Source organism: Camellia sinensis, chromosome 13 (assembly GCF_055761805.1).
Source record: "Camellia sinensis isolate YWXY chromosome 13, ASM5576180v1, whole genome shotgun sequence".
Classification (NCBI taxonomy): Eukaryota; Viridiplantae; Streptophyta; class Magnoliopsida; order Ericales; family Theaceae; genus Camellia; species Camellia sinensis.
The window spans coordinates 17,170,109-17,192,582 of record NC_138973.1 but is presented as its reverse complement, the minus strand read 5'-3'; the positions used below and the strand labels follow the sequence as shown (position 1 = coordinate 17,192,582).

At 33.9% G+C, this 22,474-nt stretch overlaps 1 protein-coding gene and 1 long non-coding RNA gene across 2 annotated transcripts; both read right to left on the bottom strand.

The window, feature by feature from the left end:
- Positions 1-3,672: 3,672 nt before the first annotated feature.
- Positions 3,673-5,380, bottom strand: LOC145806021 (uncharacterized). Its single transcript, XR_014348420.1, has 2 exons — positions 5,181-5,380; positions 3,673-4,079 (listed from the first exon to the last, which is right to left on the bottom strand). It is a non-coding gene; the product is annotated as an uncharacterized LOC145806021 (long non-coding RNA).
- A 701-nt stretch (positions 5,381-6,081) lies between these two features.
- LOC114264386 (plasma membrane ATPase 2-like) lies at positions 6,082-7,656 on the bottom strand. The gene is made up of 5 exons (XM_028204988.2): positions 7,507-7,656; positions 7,273-7,354; positions 6,976-7,136; positions 6,349-6,534; positions 6,082-6,234 (listed from the first exon to the last, which is right to left on the bottom strand). The coding sequence occupies exons 1-5, from the start codon at positions 7,561-7,563 to the stop codon at positions 6,208-6,210; spliced, it is 513 nt and encodes a 170-aa protein (XP_028060789.1). The 5' UTR covers positions 7,564-7,656; the 3' UTR covers positions 6,082-6,207.
- Positions 7,657-22,474: the final 14,818 nt, after the last annotated feature.

Below are 22,474 nucleotides of genomic sequence, written 5' to 3'. Positions count from 1 at the left end.
TTGATCCAATCTTTTGGTTTTTGAGGGGAAAAAAATAGAAAATATAAACAAAAAAAGAAATCTGAATCTTGAATTCATTGAGAGGAAAGTGAAGAAAAGAAAGAAAGTGAAAAACAGAGGTAGAGAATAAAAGGAGAGTGGAGTGTACCTCAAGGCTGAACTTGGAGCTAGAATGAATCGGCCAATCTGGTGCAGAGTTCTGATTAGAGAAGATTGATGGGTCGATTGAAAAAAAATGGAGAGAAAAATGAGGGCAAAGATGAACTGTCCATCTTCTGATTTCATTTTTGACACATTAATGTGCCTCATCGCCTGATCTTTCTCATCGCAATCAGCCCATTCGAGATCGTCGTTCTGACGAGTCCGGCGGTGATCCTTTGTAGACAAAGGTTCTGAAACAGTTGAGGGGAGTGTAGGGTTTTGAATCGAACATATGGCTTGTGAAGGGATTGGAGAAGATCGAAGGTAGGGTTAGGGTTTTGGAACCGACGACGAGAGTGGAGAAGACAAAGTAGACGACTGGTAAAGATCAGTGAAGAGAATAGGAGAAGAGAGAGAAGGCCGCGAGGGAGGAGGTGGTGGCGGTGACAGTGGTGGTCGCCGGTGGCGCCACCAGAGGCAACGACGTAGGAGGATGAAGAGATAAAGTGAGAGGAGAGTGAGAGAGAGTAAGAGGGAGTGTTAGGTTAGGGTTTAGACTCTGTGTAATATATATAAGGTTAGAGGTTTGGGTTTAAACACTGTATAAATATATATAATCACACTTATTTAAAATGTGTGATTAAAAAAAATATTATCTCATTTATTAAATTAAGTGTGATTAAAAAATCATTTTAATTTTTTAAATCACACTTTTAATAAAAGTGAAATATTTTTAATTCTTCTTATATGATCTTTAATCACATGTTAATTACAAGGTGTGATTAAAATATATATATATATATATATATATATATATATATATAATCACACTTAATTAAAAAGTGACATAAAAATTAAATATTATCATACTTAATCAAATCAAGTGTGATTAAATAATCAATTTAATTTTTTTTATCACACTTCCAATAAAAGTGAGATATTTTCATTTGTGAAAGTGTGATCTTTAACTGTTTTTGTAGTAGTGATAATTATATAATAATAACAATTGTAATTAATTAGACCAAACTGAGACAAAATAAAAATAAATAAATAAAAGCTAGGGTAAAAATTGAATCAATTATAATTATAAGGACCAAAAATTATATAAAAACTAAATTATAAAGACTACTAGTGTATTTTCCATATCAATATTTTAAGGGCTTGCTTGATTGGGCAGATTATAGTATAGGATTGAAATTATTATTTCAAGAGACTCACATTTCATTGTTTGGCTGCAAATTTTATTATTCAAATTAGATTCCAATAGTCATTCTATCCAACAAAATTGATGAATTTTTTAATCCTACAACTAATAATGCAAAACATACATGTAATTGAGATTAAATATTTTTATATTTGTTACAAAATAAAGGTGGACAAGAGGAAATCATGTATCTCACTAATATAGCTAGATAACCAATCCAATGCTAATCTCATGGATTATTAATTCTCTCACTATTAATTTTGTTGATCAAAATACCAAAAAGACAAAATTATCCTTGGTTTTTTTAGAAATGGTTTTAGGAAAAACATATTTTTTTCCTAACTTTGGACTATATTTGAGGTGCCCATGCACTGAATTTGGCGGGTCCATGTGGCAATGCGTTTTTCACTACATTGAGATTCACGTCGTATATTTGACTGCTCAAAATCATTATCGGGTGAATAGAAAATCGATGCCAAAGTGTGCTCCATGAAAATGGTGGCTTGGTGGGTTTCCCATAAAGTATGAGGAAAAATTGTCCCACATCGCTTGGCTAGGCAAGTATTGTGTGGGTTTATAAACCTTGAGCTCAGATCTTGGGGTGGATCCCAAAGGGTGCCTAAGTTTCGTGGAGTGGGAGGTTAGGGAAAAATACACTACACCTATTGAACTCAAAAACAAGCACACACGTGCACTACCACCACTTGCTCTAATTGGACTTGGGCGGCCCAATATTTGTCTTCTTAGGCCAGAAGGTTTTGAATTTTATTTTTATATTTTATTTTTTGAAAATTAAATTCTTAATGTTAGGAATTTAAATTTCTATTCAAAATTATTTATGAATTGACCCCAACGTTTCTGAACGTAGACAGTTTGGTCCGAACAGCCACACCCCTTAGCTTTTCTCTCTAACCCGAACAAGTTCATGGCTTTTTATTTCTACCCGAACAGTCACCATTTATGCTATAAATAGGTAGTCCTCCATTTGTTCCAGGCATTCAATTTCCGCGCCTTTTTCTTCTGTTTCTTCTTCCTGCATATTTCTGCATTTGTTTTCTTTGAGAGAAAGTATAAACATAGAGCGTGTTCGCTAGACAATCAATTTGTAGTGTTGCTACTGTTTGTCATAAATTATTTTATCTTGAGAGATAAACGTTCAAATTCTGAAAGTATTGTAGGGAGGACGAATCTATTTTTAGAAAATAATGTTGAACATTAGACTTGATCCTTTCAGAAAATTTATTTCTACAATTATTTTTCCTGTTTTCTGATTTTTATTAAATCTACATTTCTACTTTTTTTTTCCAGATTTTATTTTGTTTTAGTAATAAAATAGAATATGTTATTTTAATTTAATTGATTATTTATTTTGTTTTGGTGTTTAGTACTCAAACATAATTTTATCTTCAAATTTTATATTTCAAATACAGTGAAAATTGCCTAATAGGTTTCCCTTGCATTAAAGATGAAACTTTTTTATGACATTAATTCCTCATGAAAAGTACAACTCCTGATTTCTTGTGTTTTGATAATCGGGTGTCCAGATCAGTTTATGCGCACTTCGATTAATCTAGAGACCCACAAAAAACGCTCTCTCCACGTGAATCTAACAAAGGCCGCAAGCCTGGCCCCAAGAAGTGAATTGCTCCTAATGAAAATTGAATCTGAAAATTGAAAGAAGCACACCCCTAAATTTTAAATTGCATCCATTAGGCCAATCACTGCTGGGAAAATGACTTTTAGCGGCGTTTTAAAAACGCCGCTATATGTATGAAAAACGCCGCTAATTCCTTTAGTGACGCTTATCACCAAACGTCGAGGACGCGGCCGTCGCTATAAGTTTATGACGCTTTAAAAACGTCGTAAAATTAATATAGGCGGCGTTTTTAAAAACGCCGCTAAATGCGATAAATAATGATAAAATGACATCATCCAATATTTAGCGACGTTTTTAAAACGCCGTGATAGATTTTTTTATTTTAAAAAAATGTCCGTTGGCACTGTAGTGGCGTTTTGAAAAAACGCCGTTATAGCTCTTTTTTAAAAAAAAAAATTGTTCTGAATCTATTATATTTAACTAAAAAACATACCTGTAATAAAGCTGAAAAATAACAATAATATGAATAAAATTTTACAGCTACTTCAATATATTGACTAAATAAACATTACATGATTGTGTCTGAACCAAAATCAAACAACAAACACAATCAAAAAATAAAAAGAATAGGAAAATCAACAGATCATGCAGATGCAGATGCAATGGAATAGTCAAGCATATTACACATCATTACACTGCAGAATAGGAAAATCAACAGATGGGCTATATCATAGCAAACTGATCTGTAACTTACATTCTATTATACTTGCAAGCTAAACAACAGATGGGCTACCTTTTGCTTAACAATTAATAGACATAGACGTGAGTATTCTACTCAATAACATATATCCTACAGGTCATACTCTTGAGGCAGTCCACCATCAGTGGCATAATTACTAGAGCAAAATTCACCCCATTCTTTACTATGTGAAATTGTCAATAAAATCTTGTCATGATAACTATCGGGTGTTTACAACAATTTTTGGTCTGAACAAAATCCAAAATACTAGGGGAGTTGCTATTTGCACAAGCAATTCTTCCAAGTACAACCACCTTAATGGAAGTTCCCTTCTGAAACATAGATCCACTGTAGAACCCATACCCTTCCATATTGAAGCAAATTCAACAGCAATGTACCTAAAAACAAGAGAAAAATATGTCATTTAAAATTCATAAGCATGCCAAGAAAAATCAACACAGCAGATAGATAATATTAGTTTATACTTCATTCATATTTTTTAAATGTCAAAATTGTTCCATTAAGACCAGGGGAATTTTTTTTGGTCTGGAGATTTTTTATACTAGTACAACACAGCAGATAGATAATATTAGTTTATACTTCATTCATATATTTCCGAAATTGATTTTTTGGTCTGGAGAATTTTTTTTTTTTTTTAAATGTCAAAATTGTTCCATTAAGACCAGGGAAATAAAGTAAAATTTTAGTTTATACTTCATTCATATTTCCTTCACCTTTTTTTTTTCCACCACAAATCCCTACCCTAATCCTAAATCCAAACACAGCCCTAGTATATGTTAGACATGAACATACCTGGGCATATCAATGGATTTAAGTGGCGCTGCCAGCTGCGTATATCAAAGCCCCAAGCATACGCCTGAAAGTAAAACAAAGGAATAAAAAGTATTTCAGAATGAATAAATACAAAATCAAGCCACAATTGACAACAAGATAGAAGCCACGTCAGCAAAATTTATTAAAAATCTCCAGACCTAAAAATCAATTCATAGGTACTAAACATTAGAATGATCACAATACCTCCATAAGCATCACCATTAGATCTAGTCCATATGTTGCTTGAAAAATTATAGTTCAATCAACATTTAGTCAGTCTTAATTTTTTGTCTTCCTTACATTTTCAACTAGATGATGCAGCTCAAGTCTGTTCCTGCCTCCCCAAAGCTGACTGTGTGAAGTCTAAATCTAAACCAACAGGGCCCAAAAAGCATAATCAATAGGATCAAAGGAACAGTATGACAAATTTTTAGAATTCAAGGTTTCCTCTAATCTTATCATCTCAAAAACTAACCTACCCTGGAAACTACAGACTGATTTGTTACTATTAGCTAAATATGATGCGACTCAAAGGGTGAATCCTTCGCTGTATCAGGTCTTGTCACAGGGTTCCTCTGTTAGTTTCTGTTTATGGCCTTGGTCCTCCATGTAACAAAATAACTTACAAAAAAAATTAATAATAAAAAGAAAAGATAATGGAATACCTTGTATAAGTAATGCCGATGTATTGAGACTTGGACAAGTTTCTTATAGACTTCCATTCTGATGATTGCTAAGATACGCTTCTACCTGCCCTGTTGCTGCCAATATAAGTCCTACAATGCAAAATCACAACTGTTAAGATAGAAGATAGATAGATCATTAGGAAAAAGCTTATACTGGAATAAAAATACAGTTAATCAACTTTTCTTTATGGAATTGTATACAAGGCATCAAATTAAAGCAATCTATGGAATTGTATACAAGGCCTCATGTGAACAACAGCAAATGAAGCCAAAGTGAAAATATTGGCTTGAAAAACACAAACATGAGTGAGAAGCTAATGTTGTGAAAACCTAACACTTCCTCTGCAAGGTTCATTCAATTAGAGTGAATGATCTTTTCTGAATGTATATATAATAAAATGAACATTTCATAAACTGCATACAGTTTGATAAGAAGCAATACATCGACACTGACACTACATAGCCACTCATACGTAATAGCATAGCTTGCTACAAAAAGCTTAACAAGCCATCTGTCATCGCATGAACAAAAGAAAAAACTAGCAAAATAAATTTCAAGCCCACTAAAAGGAAAGATCACACATTTCTGAAGTGTACCAGCAGGTTCTACAAACATCTACTGCAATTAAATAGACAACACCCTTTGAACACTAGTTACCTCACTTAAGGTCTTAACAGATATATTTATTTACATACATGCAAGTAACCACATTTATCACTGAAAACAAGAAAAATAACAAACATGTTTTCCCCAATAGTAACATATAATTGAAGACAGATATATTTATTCACAATGGTAAATGTAAACATGGCTAATAAGAGACCCAAAATTAAATGTAAACATAAACAAAAGCATTTATATTGAAGTGATCCAAAGTACACAATTATGCCTCAAACTACTACTAACCAACACTAAGCATAAACAATGGTAAAAAATCCTACTACAAAAACCTTTATTGAAAACATCAGCCAACTGATCTCTTGATTTCACAAAAAGGAATTGAAATCAATCCTCTATTGTCAGTGTAGCAACCTGCTCACACAAACGGAAAGTTTATTCTAAAGGTGATTCTTCAAGTAACTAGGACTTAGGATGCACTTTCCCGGAAAAAATAAAGAAAAGAATAGAAAATAGCAGTTCACTTACCAACTGAGCAACAACAAAAGCCACCACTAGCAAAAGGCCAGGACGTTCAACGAAAGACCAACTCCTAGAACGTGTCACAAATATTAGGGCCTGACTGATGATACTCACTTGCAAGTATATTGCTGATGCAAGCTTCCTGAAGTCATCATGAGCTGTTGCTTCAAGAGTTGAAACCCCAAATATACGCTGGAAATTACACAAAAGGAGGGGAAAATATGTCTCAAGACCAAGCATAACACTGATAGATCAGTAAAAAGAAGAATCATTCAGACTTCAGTCTAGAAGTAAATAATAAAAATTGCATACAGGAACAGTGAAGACGCCTCAATTTGGAATGCATTTTCAAAATTTCACAAGATCAGGCACACTTCAAAATTTTGGATTTATCAATTACATAGAGCCTAAAATAAAATGCAAATAACAAGCATATGAACATCATACATTCTTGAAAATGTCTCATTAATGAAAACTGTATATCAATATTTAGCAAATCTAAACTACTATGTTAAGCCAGGACCAGGGCTGGTCACCAATTCACAAAATATGAAATCCTTTGGCATATAACCTATCAGGTGTATCCAATCAACTATTTCATGACCCATTTACTATAGTTATAAGTTTTCTTATAGGAAAAAAGTTTGTCTTGTATGCTGCCCAGAAGAAAATGACTGTCATCATGGCCAAGTAACCACCAAGAATGACTCCAGTTACAAAAATTTCTGCCAGCTTCCAGCTATCAGGCTGAGGAGATGGTTTCACCCTATCCTTTGATATTGTCATGATGGTACCTGGCATGCCATATAGATAGTATGTATTTAGAACCCCACACACACACACAAATCGAGGCTAATGACAAGAAAATGAGAAGAAATATGCATGAATCTACATGTAGAAAAGGTAAGTAAAGTGTGACAAAATACAAACCATCATTGAGGATGGCAATGATCAGCACCATGAAGGGTGGGAAATCAAACCTCCATATGAGGGCGAGCAACATAAAACCAAGCTGTCAAAACAGAGATAAAAGAGAATTAGGTACAAGGAAGACCACAATCCATGACAAGAGGATCCTATCAAAAAATATGTAATTATGCTAGTAAAAGTGCAAATAATTTTTTTAAAAGCGTTTCAGTTATCATCCTAAATTAAAACACTTACCACAATACGAATAGTAATAGAAACCGCATATATCTGCACCATGAACACCCAAAGCATAAAAAAAAAATTAGTCAATTAAATAATCATAGCAGCATTTGTACAAGTAATGGATGTATTGTACACTTGGATGCAACCCAACTAAGAATTTATTAGCTAGATAAAAAAAATTATTAGCTAGATAAAAAAAATTATTGGGTTGAGGGGGGGTTACATTCCTGGACTTCCTGCTTCGCTCCAATTAAGATCCCAGAACCTGCACAGTCCACCGGAACATAAACTTACCTTCTCTTTTAACTACCAGTTGCATCAATTTAATAGCTGATTATTCAAACCTGTGTATGAATTTCTGCAAATGAAAAATGATTATGTTTTCTAAAACAGTTGTCACACATTTTCTTTTGGGAATCAGTTATTGTAGTTTGATTTATTTGGTCTTTAGATCTGTCTCGACTAGACGATCCCAAAACTTAAAAAAATTCAGAAAAATCCAAAAAAAAAACAAAAATAGGCCAATTTTTTTCTCCATATAGAACTCTACTTATTTTCATATTTAGTAAACTTTTTTATGATAATTTTTAGAGTCATTTAGTCAACACAAACCTAAAGGGTAAAAAAATTCAACTCCAAAGTTGAAAGAAGTACACAAAAGACAAAAATTAAGCTAGTTTTTTAGTTTTGGCTAAAGAGTCTTTTTTAGCTGTCTTTTGTAAAATTGTTTTCTAGGTTCCTTCCAACACTATACTTCATCATCTGAAAAGTACTAAAAAAGAACCGAAAAAATTCTAACTGCTTTTCTGACTTGTCCTAATTGTTCTCTGGGTTCCTTCCAAGATTGTGCTTCATCATCTGAAAGGTATTGAAAAAGAACTAGAAATTTTCTAAATGCACAGAATTCAATCACAATGTAGAAGAATTGAAAGAACAAAGATAGATATATAACCATCGATGCACGTACCCTCCATTCAATTCCTGATTATGTAGTTCGATCAAGTTGTCAATTCCACCATATGTTATTCCGGTGACGGTTCCTCCGGGATTTGACAGTGTGAGTTGGAGTATGCCATTGTCTATCACAACCTGCACCAAAACGATGCTTCATTCTATACATGATGATGATAACATAGTAATGAACAATCCCAAGTAGGACTCTTATGAGCCAAACATCCCCTCTTCCGAAATCTCATATGAGAAACTCAAAACATGATAATCTGGAGACATGATTTTACTGTTGCAAATGCATTGACACAAAAAGAGAAGAAAAATCCAAGACACGTGATTCAGTTTGTATCCTTGTGAATCATTGAAGACCATGATACCTACATATTATATGTAGCATTTGGAGGCACGATTGTACTATTGAGAGTGCATTGAGACAAGGAGCCGCGTAAAATTTTGAGATATATGATTTGATTCTTATGAATCTATTGAAGACCATAATATATATATATATATATATATATATATATATATATATATTTATAATATACAAGAGATAAAATAACCCAATGATTCAAAAAAAGATTTACGTGATCATCTTGAATATTCAGGTGCACCGGGGTAGCAGACAGATTTGATGGCCTAGCTATCTCCTGCAAGAGATTTTGAAGAAACCATGAAATGAATTAACTAGAGATGTGATGTCAAATATATATATATATATATATTTTATTGCCCAGAATTGAATATGAAAAATGAAAATCATGGTAACCATATTCCACCTAATCAAATATGATCACGATTCTTATTATTATTTTTTTAAATGAAAGGAACCTCTATTGTGTTAAAAGAAAGCTAAATAAGTAACCATAGGATGTTTAACATTGTAACAACCATGTGCATATGGTTTCCCAGTTTGTCAAAATTGGATTTCATTCTTCAGCCAAGAGGTAAAATGAGTTAAAAGGGGAATTTGCAGTGCAGAATATCCATGAAGAACCCTTTCAAACATAGGTGTTTAAAGAAATAGACAAAAAAGGGAAAAAGAAAGGAAACAGAGTATGTCTGATAAATCTGAATATCCGTGATTCAGTTTGTATCCTTGTGAATCAATCTCCCATAAATCTGAATCATGGATAAGATTTCAGCAACTACAAAGGACAGAGTATGTCTGATAAGTTCAGAAATTTAATCAGCAATTGAAGATTGACCAACAGATAAAGATGTGATTTCCCGAAGACAAAAGTTTAAAACCAGGAATTAAAAGTCATGATGTGCTGTTGTGTTGAAGAGAAGCCAGTTTCAAGAAATCTATACCTTGCTGGTGGAGATGGTGGTGGCGATGGAGCTTCGAAATCAGAATCGAAATCGAAATCAGAGATTCAAATGAAATCGAAATCAGAGAAATCGAGCCGGTGCAGACGGTGGTGGCGGTGGAGCTTCGAAATTGAAATCGCTCTGAATCTCAAAGACGAATCTGTGAGAATGATAATGGTTTAGAGAGGGCTGAGAGAGACGAGATTTGAATGCATGAGGATTCCAAATAAGGATTTACAAAGGGCTTTCACACCGAATAAATAGACTTTGAAATTGAGAGAGAGAATCACCGAATAAATTTCGAAATTGAAATCGAGAGAGAACTTCGAAATCAAAATCAAAATCGAAATCGCCAAGAAGAATCACCGAGATTGTATCATTCTGAGATGAATCAGCGAGAGATGAATCGATCCATTGAGAGGGTTTAGAGAAAGAGAGAGAGCGAACGAGAGAGTGAAAGAGATTAGGGCTTCAGAGGGTTGCCCATTTAAGGGAGAGAGAAGGGACATTCAAAGGCGCTTTTAAACCCTTGAAACGGTGCCGTTTTATTTTTTCAAACAGCGACGTTTAAGAAACGTCGTTAAATATTACAAAATGTGACGTTTAATAAAACGCCGTTAAATAAACGTCGCCAAAACTCATTTTTCCTGTAGTGAATCCTTTGGGACTAACAACTCCTGATCTCCTTATTTACAGGAAATGGACAGGGATATCAACCAAGTTAGTGGAGCTTCGCCCCCTTGGTTATTTTATTTGATGCACCGATGAACTATTCACTAGTTTCATATTTTTTTTCATTTACAGGAAATGGACAGGGATATCTTATATGCTCATTTTTGTCCTATTTGTGGGAATGATGCAATATATCATATATCATTAAAGAAATTTTTTTCAAAAGAAGCTAAACTAATTGGTTTTAGTTTTTAAAATTTACTTTTCAAAAAATTTTACTTTTTCATTTTTCATTTCCGTATTTTGTTTTTGTTTTCACTAAATTTTTTTAATATTTTAAGTAATTTTTTTTTTAATTTTTTAGACACATCTAACATAAATACACTTAAAAATATAATATTTGTGAATTTTTTTAAAAAAAATTCTCTAAATACAACAAAATATTAAAAAAATATGAAAATTCAATATATTTTTCATATTTTTGTGTATTTATTAATTTTTTTTACAAATATTTTACTATTTAGATACATCTAAGTAAGGTGCATCTAAAAAAAGTAAAAAAAAAATGTTGAAAATTTTAAAAATATTCAAAAAAAAAACAAAAAAATAATAATATTTTAAAAAATTGAATTTAAAAAATTAAAACTAAACACACTAAATATTATTCGAATGCATTTTGAAAAGTGACTCGTTAAAAATTAAAACTAAATTTTAACTTATTAGTTTGACTAATTGTTGTTAGAGATGCACTTTAACAAAGATTCCCACTTAAAGTATCCGGTGGTACTACATATATCAATTAATATATTAACTAATGTATCAATACTAATTATAACATTATTAATAACTCCACTCATTAATGACATTACAAATATCAAAACTTTTTAAATTATATTATATTATCAATTGATACATTAATTAATACATATAATATTATTCTAAAAGATGCTCCCCCACGTCTGAATAAATAAATAAATGTCGAATTCCATCGCATAATCCAAAAAGAAATGCTACGAATATTTTTTTTTTCTTTTTTTGAACACCCAAAGAAATACTACTGCATGTTATTGACTTTTTATAATGATTTTGTATCACTAAATTATGGGTTTTCCTACGGTGTGTACCTTAATTATAAAATATATAATTTTTTCTTAAAATTTTGTAATATCAATTCCAACATGTTTAATTTTATCATAAATTAATGTAATAAAAAATATCAAAACCAAATCATAAATTTTTACAATATCAGTCACAAAATTATAAAATTTTTATTATATTAATTTATGGCGTGATTATGCATTTTGTGATAATATTATAAAATTTTGTGATATGATAGCATTTTCCCTAAATTATATGAGCCATTATGATTAAAGTATTAATGTTAGCAATTAATCGGGTAAATTATAAATACACTCTCTGAGGTTTGATTAAAATACGAATCGCCCCCTATGATTTTAGAAATTACATTCCACTCCCTGAGATTTTATATTTCATAACAAATCACTCTTTTTATTAACAAATCAGTAAGTCAATTAACAGTTTTTAATGATGTTAGAAATATGTTTCAATTAATAATTTAGGTATTTTTATTATTGTATAGAAGAGCAAATATGAATTTTATTTTTTTAGTTAATTTTGTAAAATAAAAAATTATAACAAAGGAGTATTTGTAATTTTTCAAATCACAAGAGATAATTTATACTTTAAGTAAATCTCAAATGATGTATTATTTATAATTTACCTTAATTAATATTGTCCCGTATAGGTGATATGAAATGGTGACAAAAATGGGTAATATATCTACATACAAAAACACAAATAACAATCAACCAACTGCAATTATGGTGAAATTTTGGCAATTATATTTTTAGTTTAGCTTTTGCTTTTTTTAGAATTTCAAAAAAATTTGATGTGTTTGTTAATTACTAAAACATATATATATATATATATATATATTGTTAGTGATGAGAAGTTGACTTTTTGTAATAATTTTTTTATGAGTTAATTACTTAAAAGTCTTATTTACAAATGTAATGCTAGCCCAGATCCTATCTAAAATTTTTTGAACTAACAAGTCATATTTAGTAAAACTGATAATATTATCAAGTTTTTTTCAATTTTTACAACTAATAATATTATCAATTTTGCATAATAATATTCTAGATAATTGTTTCACTAATTGATAAAAAAAATGGAGTATGAGATTAAACGTTTTTGCCCTTCTACTTATTGGTTTGATTCAACTATCCAATAAAACCGAGAATATTATCAGTTTTTTTTTAGTTTTAAAACTGGGAACATTATCAATTTTTTCATTTTTAAAGTTATTTATTTGTTTTTTCAGTTTTGTACAAAAAATAATTCATTTTAAAAAAAAATTTAAGTCAGATCATCAGTGTTGCACATTAGTTTTTTTTTCACACATAATTTTTTTTAATTTTTTCAATTTAAAAGTTAATATTTTAAAGTTTTGAAAATCAAAATAAATGTCAAATCATCATATTCCTTTATAGATAATTAGAAATAATGAACAATCATTGTTTGAAGGGTAATTCCGATTATTAAAAATTTAATAGGACTTGAAGGTTCAAAAAAAATTAGATAGGACTTGGATAGAATATAAGTTCATAAATTAGGACTTGTGTGTAAATGTTTTTTTTTTATCTCAGGCCAAACAAGTATTATATAAACAATGAAAAAAAATAATAATAAGTGCTCCGTATTAATTATCAATTAACACCTCGGGATGTCCCTATAGAGATCTCAAAAAAAGGTTTTTCTCATTGCGAAAATGCCTTAGTTGGATATTTCATTGATAAAATATTCTCTTTCCATTATGTGGAAACTTGGGTAGAGAAACTTTGGGAAAATTTGCTTGAAAAAGTTATCTCCATTGATAATGGGTTTTTTTATTTTTAAAGTAAAAAGTGAATAGGCTATAGACAAAATTTTGGAACATGGTCCCTATTACATTGGAGCTAGATTGATTGTTGTTAAAAAATAGCAACCTGGACTAAAACTAACAAAGTGTGAATTTTCAAGTGTGCCGTTGTGGGTGAAGTTGTATAATGTTCCTTTGGAGCTTTTGACTGAAGAAGGTTTGGGTTACATTGCTAGCATCGGCCACAACATTGGCCTTCCAGGGATGATAATGCAACTCAAAATCATAATCCTCTATGAATTCCATCCACCTCCTCTATCTCAAATTTAAGTCTTTCCATGTAAACAGATATTTCAGACTCTTATGATCAGAAAACACTTCAAATTTCTCACCATACAGATAGTGCCTCCAGATCTTCAAAGCAAATATCACTGCTGCTAACTCTAAGTCATGGGTGGAATAATTTCTCTCATGTGTCTTCAACTGCCGTGAGCCATAGGCTACTACTTCACCCTCTTGCATCAATACACAACCTAGACCTTCTCGTGAAGCATCGCAATAAACTGAATAACCCAAACCCCTCTCTGGTATAATCAATACTGGAACAGTGGTGAGTCTAATCTTAAGCTCTTGGAATGACTTCTCACAAGTCTCACTCCACACGAATTTGATTTCTTTCCTCGTCAACTTAGTCAAAGGTGAAGCTAGTCTAGAGAAATCTTTTACAAACTGACAGTAATACCCAGCCAAACCCAAGGCACTTCGAATCTCGAAAGGATTCTTTGGTTGTGCCCAATCTTGCACTGCCTCTATCTTGGATGAATCTACAGTAACCCCTTCCCTTGACACTACATGCCCTAGGAATTTAACATTTTCCAACCAAAAGTCACATTTCCCAAACTTAGCATACAACTTATGGGCTCTAAGTAACTCAAGTACTACTCGTAAATGTTCCTCATGTTCCTCCTCAGAAGGTGAAAAAATCAAAATGTCGTCCACAAAGACAACCACAAAACGATCTAAGAATTCATGGAAGATTCGATTTATTAAATCCATAAACATAGCTGGAGCATTAGTTAGCCCAAAAGGCATTACAAGAAACTCATAATGGCCATACCGCGTATGGAATGTTGTCTTTGGGATATCCTCCTCCTTTACTCTCAACTAATGATAACCCGATCTCAAGTCTATTTTAGAGAAACAACAAGACCCCTTCAACTAATCAAACAGATCATCTATATGAGGCATTGGGTACTTATTCTTAATAGTAACCCGGTTCAACTTTCGATAATCAATACAAAGCCGTAATGCTCCATCTTTCTTTTTAACAAAGAGAGCCGACGCTCTCCAAGGTGAAGTACTAGGGCGAATAAAACCCTTATCTAATAATTCCTGGAGTTGAATCTTCAACTCACTCAATTCAGCAGATGCAAATCGATATAAAGCCATAGAAACCGGTGCCGTGCCAGGCACTAAATCAATAGAGAACTTGATCTCTCGGTGAGACGGTAAACTGACAAGATGCTGGGGAAAAACGTCCGAGTATTCACAAACTACCCTCGGCAATTCAACCCGAATTTCATCACACTCACTACTCAAAAAGCTAGCAATGAGACAACTAAGTTCACTCCGCCCATGCGGATCATGTACCGGTGATAAGACTCTATCCATCCGGTCCCCCAAGAAATAAAAGCAATCATCGCTCAACGTACATACAGTAACTTTCTAATGGTAGCAATCTATAACAACCCAGTATGACGATAATCAATCCATACCCAATATGACATCAAAACTAAGCATGTCAATCAATACAAATGCAAAAGGTAATCGACGACCAGCAATCTCGATGTCACAATCCCGACATCCCTGTTTCAAGACAGTCTGACCACCAATAGGTAACTCTACACAAATAGGAGATGCTAACTGTGCCAACTCCAAACCCAAAATTGATGCAAACGCATACGAAATAAAAGAGCGGGATGCACTCGTATCAATCAACACATGAGCAACTGAATTGCAAAACAAAAAGGTACCTCTCACTACAGAAGGATTAGGTACAAGATCTGGCCCTACAACTGTATACGTACGTCCAGTAGGCCTCTACTCAACCTGCTTACCTCTCGGAGCATAAGCCTGATACACAGACTGAGCTGAAGAGGCTCCCTGATTGGCCCTCGAGGCCTGTGCTGGCTGGTAACTCTGTGTCTGTCTTGAACCAGATGTACCACCCAACTGTGAGCAAAACCTCTTCAGGTGCCCCGCCTGCCCGCACTGATAACAAGTGAGCGGCTGGCCTCTTCCCTAACTCTGGCTCTGAAAACGAGCCGATGATGGTGCTGCTCGCTGTCCTCTTTCTCTCTGAGGACAAGCTGGAACTTGTGGCCCAACTGACCACACTTAAAGCAAGTAAAATCTCCCTGCCCACCTCTCCTAGAACCTATACTCGGTATTGGAAAAGTGGACCTCGACTGAGTTCCATGGGACTACTGAGGATAGGAACCCTTCTACCTCTTACTGTCTCCCTGACTATATTGACTCCTCCTAGAGCCCCTCATCCTTTCATCTTCTGCGTGCATAATAGTCTCAAGGTGGGCTGCAGATTGCACAAGGCGCCCATAATCTCTAATCATGGAACCAGCCACTCAAAACATGAGTCTGGTCTTCAATTTCTTCTCAAACTCCAGACAGCGACGTTCCTCAGTCGCAACTAACTTAGGTGCAAACCTGGATAGACTAGTAAAGGTGGCCTCAAACTCCGCCACTGGTGTATTTCGCTGCTTGAGCTAACAGAACTGATCCCTTAACTTCACCCTAACAGTCGGAGGCAAAAACTTCTCCTAAAAGGCGTTAACAAATGCCTCTCAAGTCCGTCCAATGCCCCCCTACGCATACTTCCACCGCTGACCCGCATCCCCATTTAACTGGAAAGACGCCAAGGTCACTTTCAACTGATCATCCTCGATGCCAAGCATTTCGAATGTCTTCGCTAATTGTTCAAGCCACATATCGGCCTTCAGTGGCTCTTTAGGGTCACCCAAAAACTCATCTGGATTCGATCGGAAGAACTCTCTCTTCAAAAAAGATGGCCCTGCTTTAACTACATGGGCCTGGACTTGATTCTCAGCCCTGAGAATGTCCATGGATTCCCTCAATGTTCCTGCTATCTCGCGGGCTAAGGAGCCCATGGCCTACTGACCTACTGGCTCGGCCACGTTGGCCTGACCAACTCCCTTTTCCTGCGCCAGAATTTCATCCGGTATAGGCATCTCCTGGCTCCTAGGCCTACCATGCCCACCACCACATCCTCATCCTGATATCCTAATAAAGATAACAAAAGGATTAGCACATTCATAAATGTACCGATGCTATTTCACGCGCGTTCTAATACATTGGACAACTGTAATTCACTCCACATAAGCATATAATCACATAAGCACTTACGAATTTCATTTCCAGATAATGACTGTCCCGTGGCGTTGCTAGAGTTCCAGTTAAAAACGGCAGTGATTAAGTGCCTTTCCAACAGGACTCCCAAAAACCCATAAATTCGATCAACATCCTAGAAACTAAATTTCATACCCATATAGTCACATAAGCATGTTATCATATAAACACATAACATCATACATAAGTCTCTAACAAGAGAGACAAACCCATTGTGGTACTAACCACTTCCCATGTACCCAAAGTATTCAAACCCGGTACGCTCTGATACCAAGTTGTCACGCTCCCAAAATAATACAATAAAGATAACTCATATGCGGAATAAATATGAGAAACAACACACTTTTATATATCAGAGTTCACTGTTTAACAACCAGTTAAATGCCATGTAGGCTTACATGTTTCCAAGTCATTGCTTGGTTACACAAATTGAGTCTCGCTCATTACATCTTAAGCCCTTGGCTTTACAAATAAAAAACATACATACATAAGGCATAATTAAGAAGCTCTTGCTTCCCAAAACTCTATCCACGCTATTGCCTTGCGGGAAGCATCTCACCTATACCTGAAAATGGCATTCTCATATAGGGTGAGCCAACAGCCCAGTAAATATAATCTAACACAATTTATGAGGTTTAGCAAAGGTATAAATACCACGTATATAAACAATACCGATCCTGAAACATCCACAAGACCTGCATATCCATATGCCACTAAGACCAACCTTATTCTATTTTCCTTTAATTTCATTTCCAGTTCATATATGCTACTCAATTCATGAGTTAAATTCGTTATCTTTCAACAATCAAAATGAGACTACAACTCAATGATTTTCCAATTATGCAAAACTCACATAAACACTTCAAACCTGCCATTTTACGGATATTTCGTCCGAAGGAATCGGCACCCATTTATATATAAAATTTCGGGTCTTTCACCCAGGACACTCCGGCCAACTTGTTTTAAGTGGAGTCCATCCCCTTTCTCCTCCCAAACAAATATACATATGCAATGTATATATAAACATAATCACATATGGAGTACATCCCATTTATTCTCCCAATAAACATACATATACAATGTATCTATAACATGGTCATATTCAATGACACCAACAATGGATTAGCATTAAATCGCCTAATCCTCATGTAATTTCTATAACAATCATAGCTATCCTCCACCAATTCTAAAGAGATGTTCAATATCAAAATAAATAGTTTATTCAAAACTTCCATAGGTGAGATAATACATATCCAATATCACCATTTATAATCACAACCTTCCAATGTCACGTTTTCAATATTAATCCCAATTATTTATGCAAAATAATAATTTAATTAAAATTAGGACAAAATCCCCCTTTCACCAAATATCAACCCAAACACCAAAATCAACTATTTTGGCACAACATGATCTTATATTCAAACATCATACTCGTTTACCTCATATTCATCAAAACCCCTCTTTTCATTTCACACCCAAATCCTAGATTTGTCCAAACCACAACCAAATCTCATCATCTATACACAATAGCAAATAACTAAGCTAAAAACCATAGTAGAGTGTAGAAAATCCCTACCTCAAGTTTAAGAAGAAATGAGTTGAAACCCCAAAATCAACGATGCCTAAACTCGATCTCCACCGCACACAACGTAGTCCTCGCCTAGATAACTAATTTTGATGAAAGATTTGGATCTAAATCCCAATGGATTTGGAGAAATCAAAAATCTTGTGAGGTTTTTGGTAGGAAATGTAGAGAGAAGGGAGAGGAAATGTTTTTATAGAGCGAGATATATACAAAAGTGACATTCAATCAGCCCAAAAGAGAAGAAAAGGAAAAAATTCCAGATCTACCTAACTTCCGGAACCTCCAGTCGTACCTGCTTTTTTAGCATTGTGCTTCAGCCCCCTGCCCTATTTTCCGCATGTGCGACCTCATTCCCCGCATATGCGGACAAGCAACTTCGAATGAGTTTTGCATTTTTGTTTTGAGGGGCGCTGCCCCTCAACCCCGCTAAGGGGCGTTGCCCCCTAGACCCCCACGAGCTGATCGGGCAGCTCGACCCCCGCCAGGGGGCTGCCCTTGGACCCACCAAGGGGCGCTGCCCCCTGGACCCCCGTGAGCTGACCGGGCAGCTCGATCCCTGACCGGCCCAGTCGAAATGGCAAAACATGAAAGAATGATCAAAACCGGGATTGCTACATCTTGTTTCAGATTTAACCATCTGGGAGTTTCGATCCATGGCAACCTTAACTGAAGGACAAGCCATAAATAGACCACCATTGTTTGACGGAAACAGCTATAGTCATTGGAATGATAAGATAACCCTATACCTACAAGCTACTGATTATGCCATATGGATTATTGTCACCAAACGTCCAAAAATTCCTACCAAATTAGTAGACAATATTAGTGTAACTAAAACCGAAGATGAATGTGATGAGAGGGATCATAAATTATTGCAAGCCAATACTAAAGCCAAATTCACCCTTGTTTGTGTATTAGACTCTAAGCAATATAATAGAATTTCAAGTTGTGATTCAGCAAAAGAAATTTGGGACAAACTTGAGGAAACATATGAAGGTACAAACTAAGTGAACGAATCTCATATTGATATGCTTGTTCATAGTTATGAATTGTTTAAAATGAACTCTGATGAATCTATTTCAAGTATGTTTACTAGATTTACTGAAATTGTAAACTCTTTGAAATCTCTTGGAAAAACTTATACTAATAGTGAGTTAGTGAGAAAAATTCTTAGGTGTTTACCAAAGAATTGGGAAGCAAAGGTCACGGCCATTATAGAAGCCAAAAATCTCTCCATACTTGGATTGGATGAGCTTATGGGTTCCCTTATAACACATGAGATCACCATGAAAAGACATGAGGATATTGAAAACAAAAAAAAAAAGTGAAATTGCATTCAAAGCCTCATCAAATGAAGAAGAACATGAAAACTCCAGTGAGGATGAAAGCTATGCCATGTTTAGTAGAAATCTTAAAAAGCACTTCAAGAAAAACAATTATGAAAGAAGAAGACCTTTCAAGAAAGAGTACAAGAAAGATAACGAGAAAAAGCCTATTATTTGCTATGAGTGCAAAAATCCTGGACATATGAAGATGGATTGTCCAAAATTGAAGAATCATGGAAAAGACTACAAAAGAAACAAAAAAGCCATGGTAGCAGCTTGGGGAGAAAGTGAATATGAAAGCTCAAGTGATGAAATTGAAAATAAAGTAGCCAACTTATGTCTCATGGCTCTTGAGGATGAAGACTCTACTCAAGATGAGGTAACTACTCTTTATGAAGAACTTGAAAGTGCATTCCATGAACTACAAGATAAATTTAGAAAAGTTTGTGCCAAAAACAATGTGATAAAGAAATCTATTGCATCTTTATCTATTAATGTAGAAGAATTAAAGAAAGAAAAAAATTGTGTTGAAAAATAATTTTGATACTATATCTAATGAGAAAACTACTTTAAAAAAACGATATTGATGATTTAACAAAAACACTTGAAAATTTTGTAAAAGATAGAAATAATCTCAACATGCTTCTTGGAAATCAAAGATGTGTTTTCGATAAAGCGGGCATTGGATATAATCCTATTAAAAACTAAAAGAATCTCAATACAATTTTTGAAAAGGCACCTCTCATGACTCACCCTCATATTACTTGTTATTATTGTAGAAAGAAAGGTCATTATATATCTTCTTGTCCATTCAAAAATAATATAAACATGAGAATTAAAAAGATTTGGATTGTTAAGGGATTTGACAAAACAAACCAAGAAGGACCCAAGAAACTATGAGTACCAAAAACCAACACTTGATTGTCATCTTATAGGTTTGCTTTAAGTCCAAAGCTAAAGAAGGGAAGTCGTACCTTGATAGTGGATGTTCCAGACACATGACCGAAGATAAATCCTTCTTTACTACACTATCATCCAAAGATGGAGGCTGTGTTACTTTTGGAGACAATAAGAAAGGAAAAATCATCGGTATTGGTAGCATCGGTATTTCTCCTAACCCTTCTATTGAAAATGTTTTACTTGTTGATGGACTTAAGCATAATCTACTTAGTATTAGTCAATTATGTGATAAAGGTAATCGAATTATTTTTGATAAATCACATTGCACAATTGAAAGCACAAATGATCATAAAGCTTTATTCCTTGGTAATCGTCACGATAATGTTTATGTTTTTCATCTCAATGATCTCTATGATAGTGATGCTAAATGTCTATATGTTAACAATGAAAATAGTTGGTTATGGCATAGAAGACTTGGTCATGCTCATATGGATTTAATTGCTAAACTTTTGAGAAAGGATTTGGTCATTGGACTTCCAAAAATTAAATTTGAAAAAGATCATCTTTGTAGTGCTTGTCAACAAGGAAAACAAACTAAAACATCGTTTAAATCAAAATCTCATATTTCCACAACTAGACCTTTACAACTACTGCATATGGATTTATTTGGTCCCTCAAGGACATCTAGTCTAGGTGATAAACATTATTGTCTTGTTATTGTTGATGATTATTCAAGATTTACATGGGTTATGTTTTTAACATACAAAGATGAAACATTTTCTTTTTTCACAAAACTCTGTTGTAGAATTCAAAATGAAAAAGACTTTTTTATTACTAATATTCAAACCGACCATGGTAGAGAACTTAAAAATGAGAAATTTGAATGGTTTTGTGATGAACATGGTATTGGACATAATTTTTCAGCACCTAGAACCCCTCAACAAAATGGTGTAGTAGAAAGGAAGAATAGAACTTTAGAAGAGATGAGTAGAATAATACTTTGCGAAAATAATCTTCCTAAATATTTTTGGCCGAAGCCGTTCACACCACATGCTATATTTTAAATCGTGCATTAATTAGACCTATTTTCAAAAAGACTCCTATGAACTTTGGCATGATAGAAAGCCCAACATTAGTCACTTGCATGTTTTTTGTTGTAAATGTTTTGTGCATAATAATGGTAAAGATAACTTAGGTAAATTTGATTCAAAATTTGATGAAGCAATTTTTCTTGGCTATTCCTTAACTAGCAAAGCTTATCGTGTTTTTAATAAAAGAATTCTTGTTGTAGAAGAATCTATACATGTGGCATTTGATGAAACTAACATCTCTGCTCAAAAGCAAATTGTTAGTGATAATATAGATTTGGAACCAAATGTGGAAGATTCAAATATCTACAAAGAAGAGAACCAACCATGTAAGTTGAACAAAGAGATTGAACAACCTATTCTCCCACCTCAAGAAGAAGGAGGAAACAATGATGATTTGCCAAGAGAATGGAAGTTTATTCATAATCACCCTAAGGATTTAATCCTAAGTGACCCTACAGAAGATATTGAAACTCGCTCTTCACTTATAAACATTTGTAGTAACTTGGCTTTTTCTCTCACATATTGAGCCTAAAAACTTTCAAGAAGCCAAATTCGATGAACATTGGATGATAGCTATGCATGAAGAGCTTAACCAATTTGAGAGAAACAAAGTGTGGGAACTTGTGCCAAAACTTAAAGATCATACCATTATTGGTACCAAATGGACCTTTCGAAACAAGCTTGATGAATCCGGCACAATTATAAGAAACAAAGCTAGACTTGTTGCACAAGGATACAATCAAGAAGAAGGTATTGATTTTGATGAAACCTTTGCTTCGGTTGCTAAATTAGAAGACATTCGCATGTTACTTGC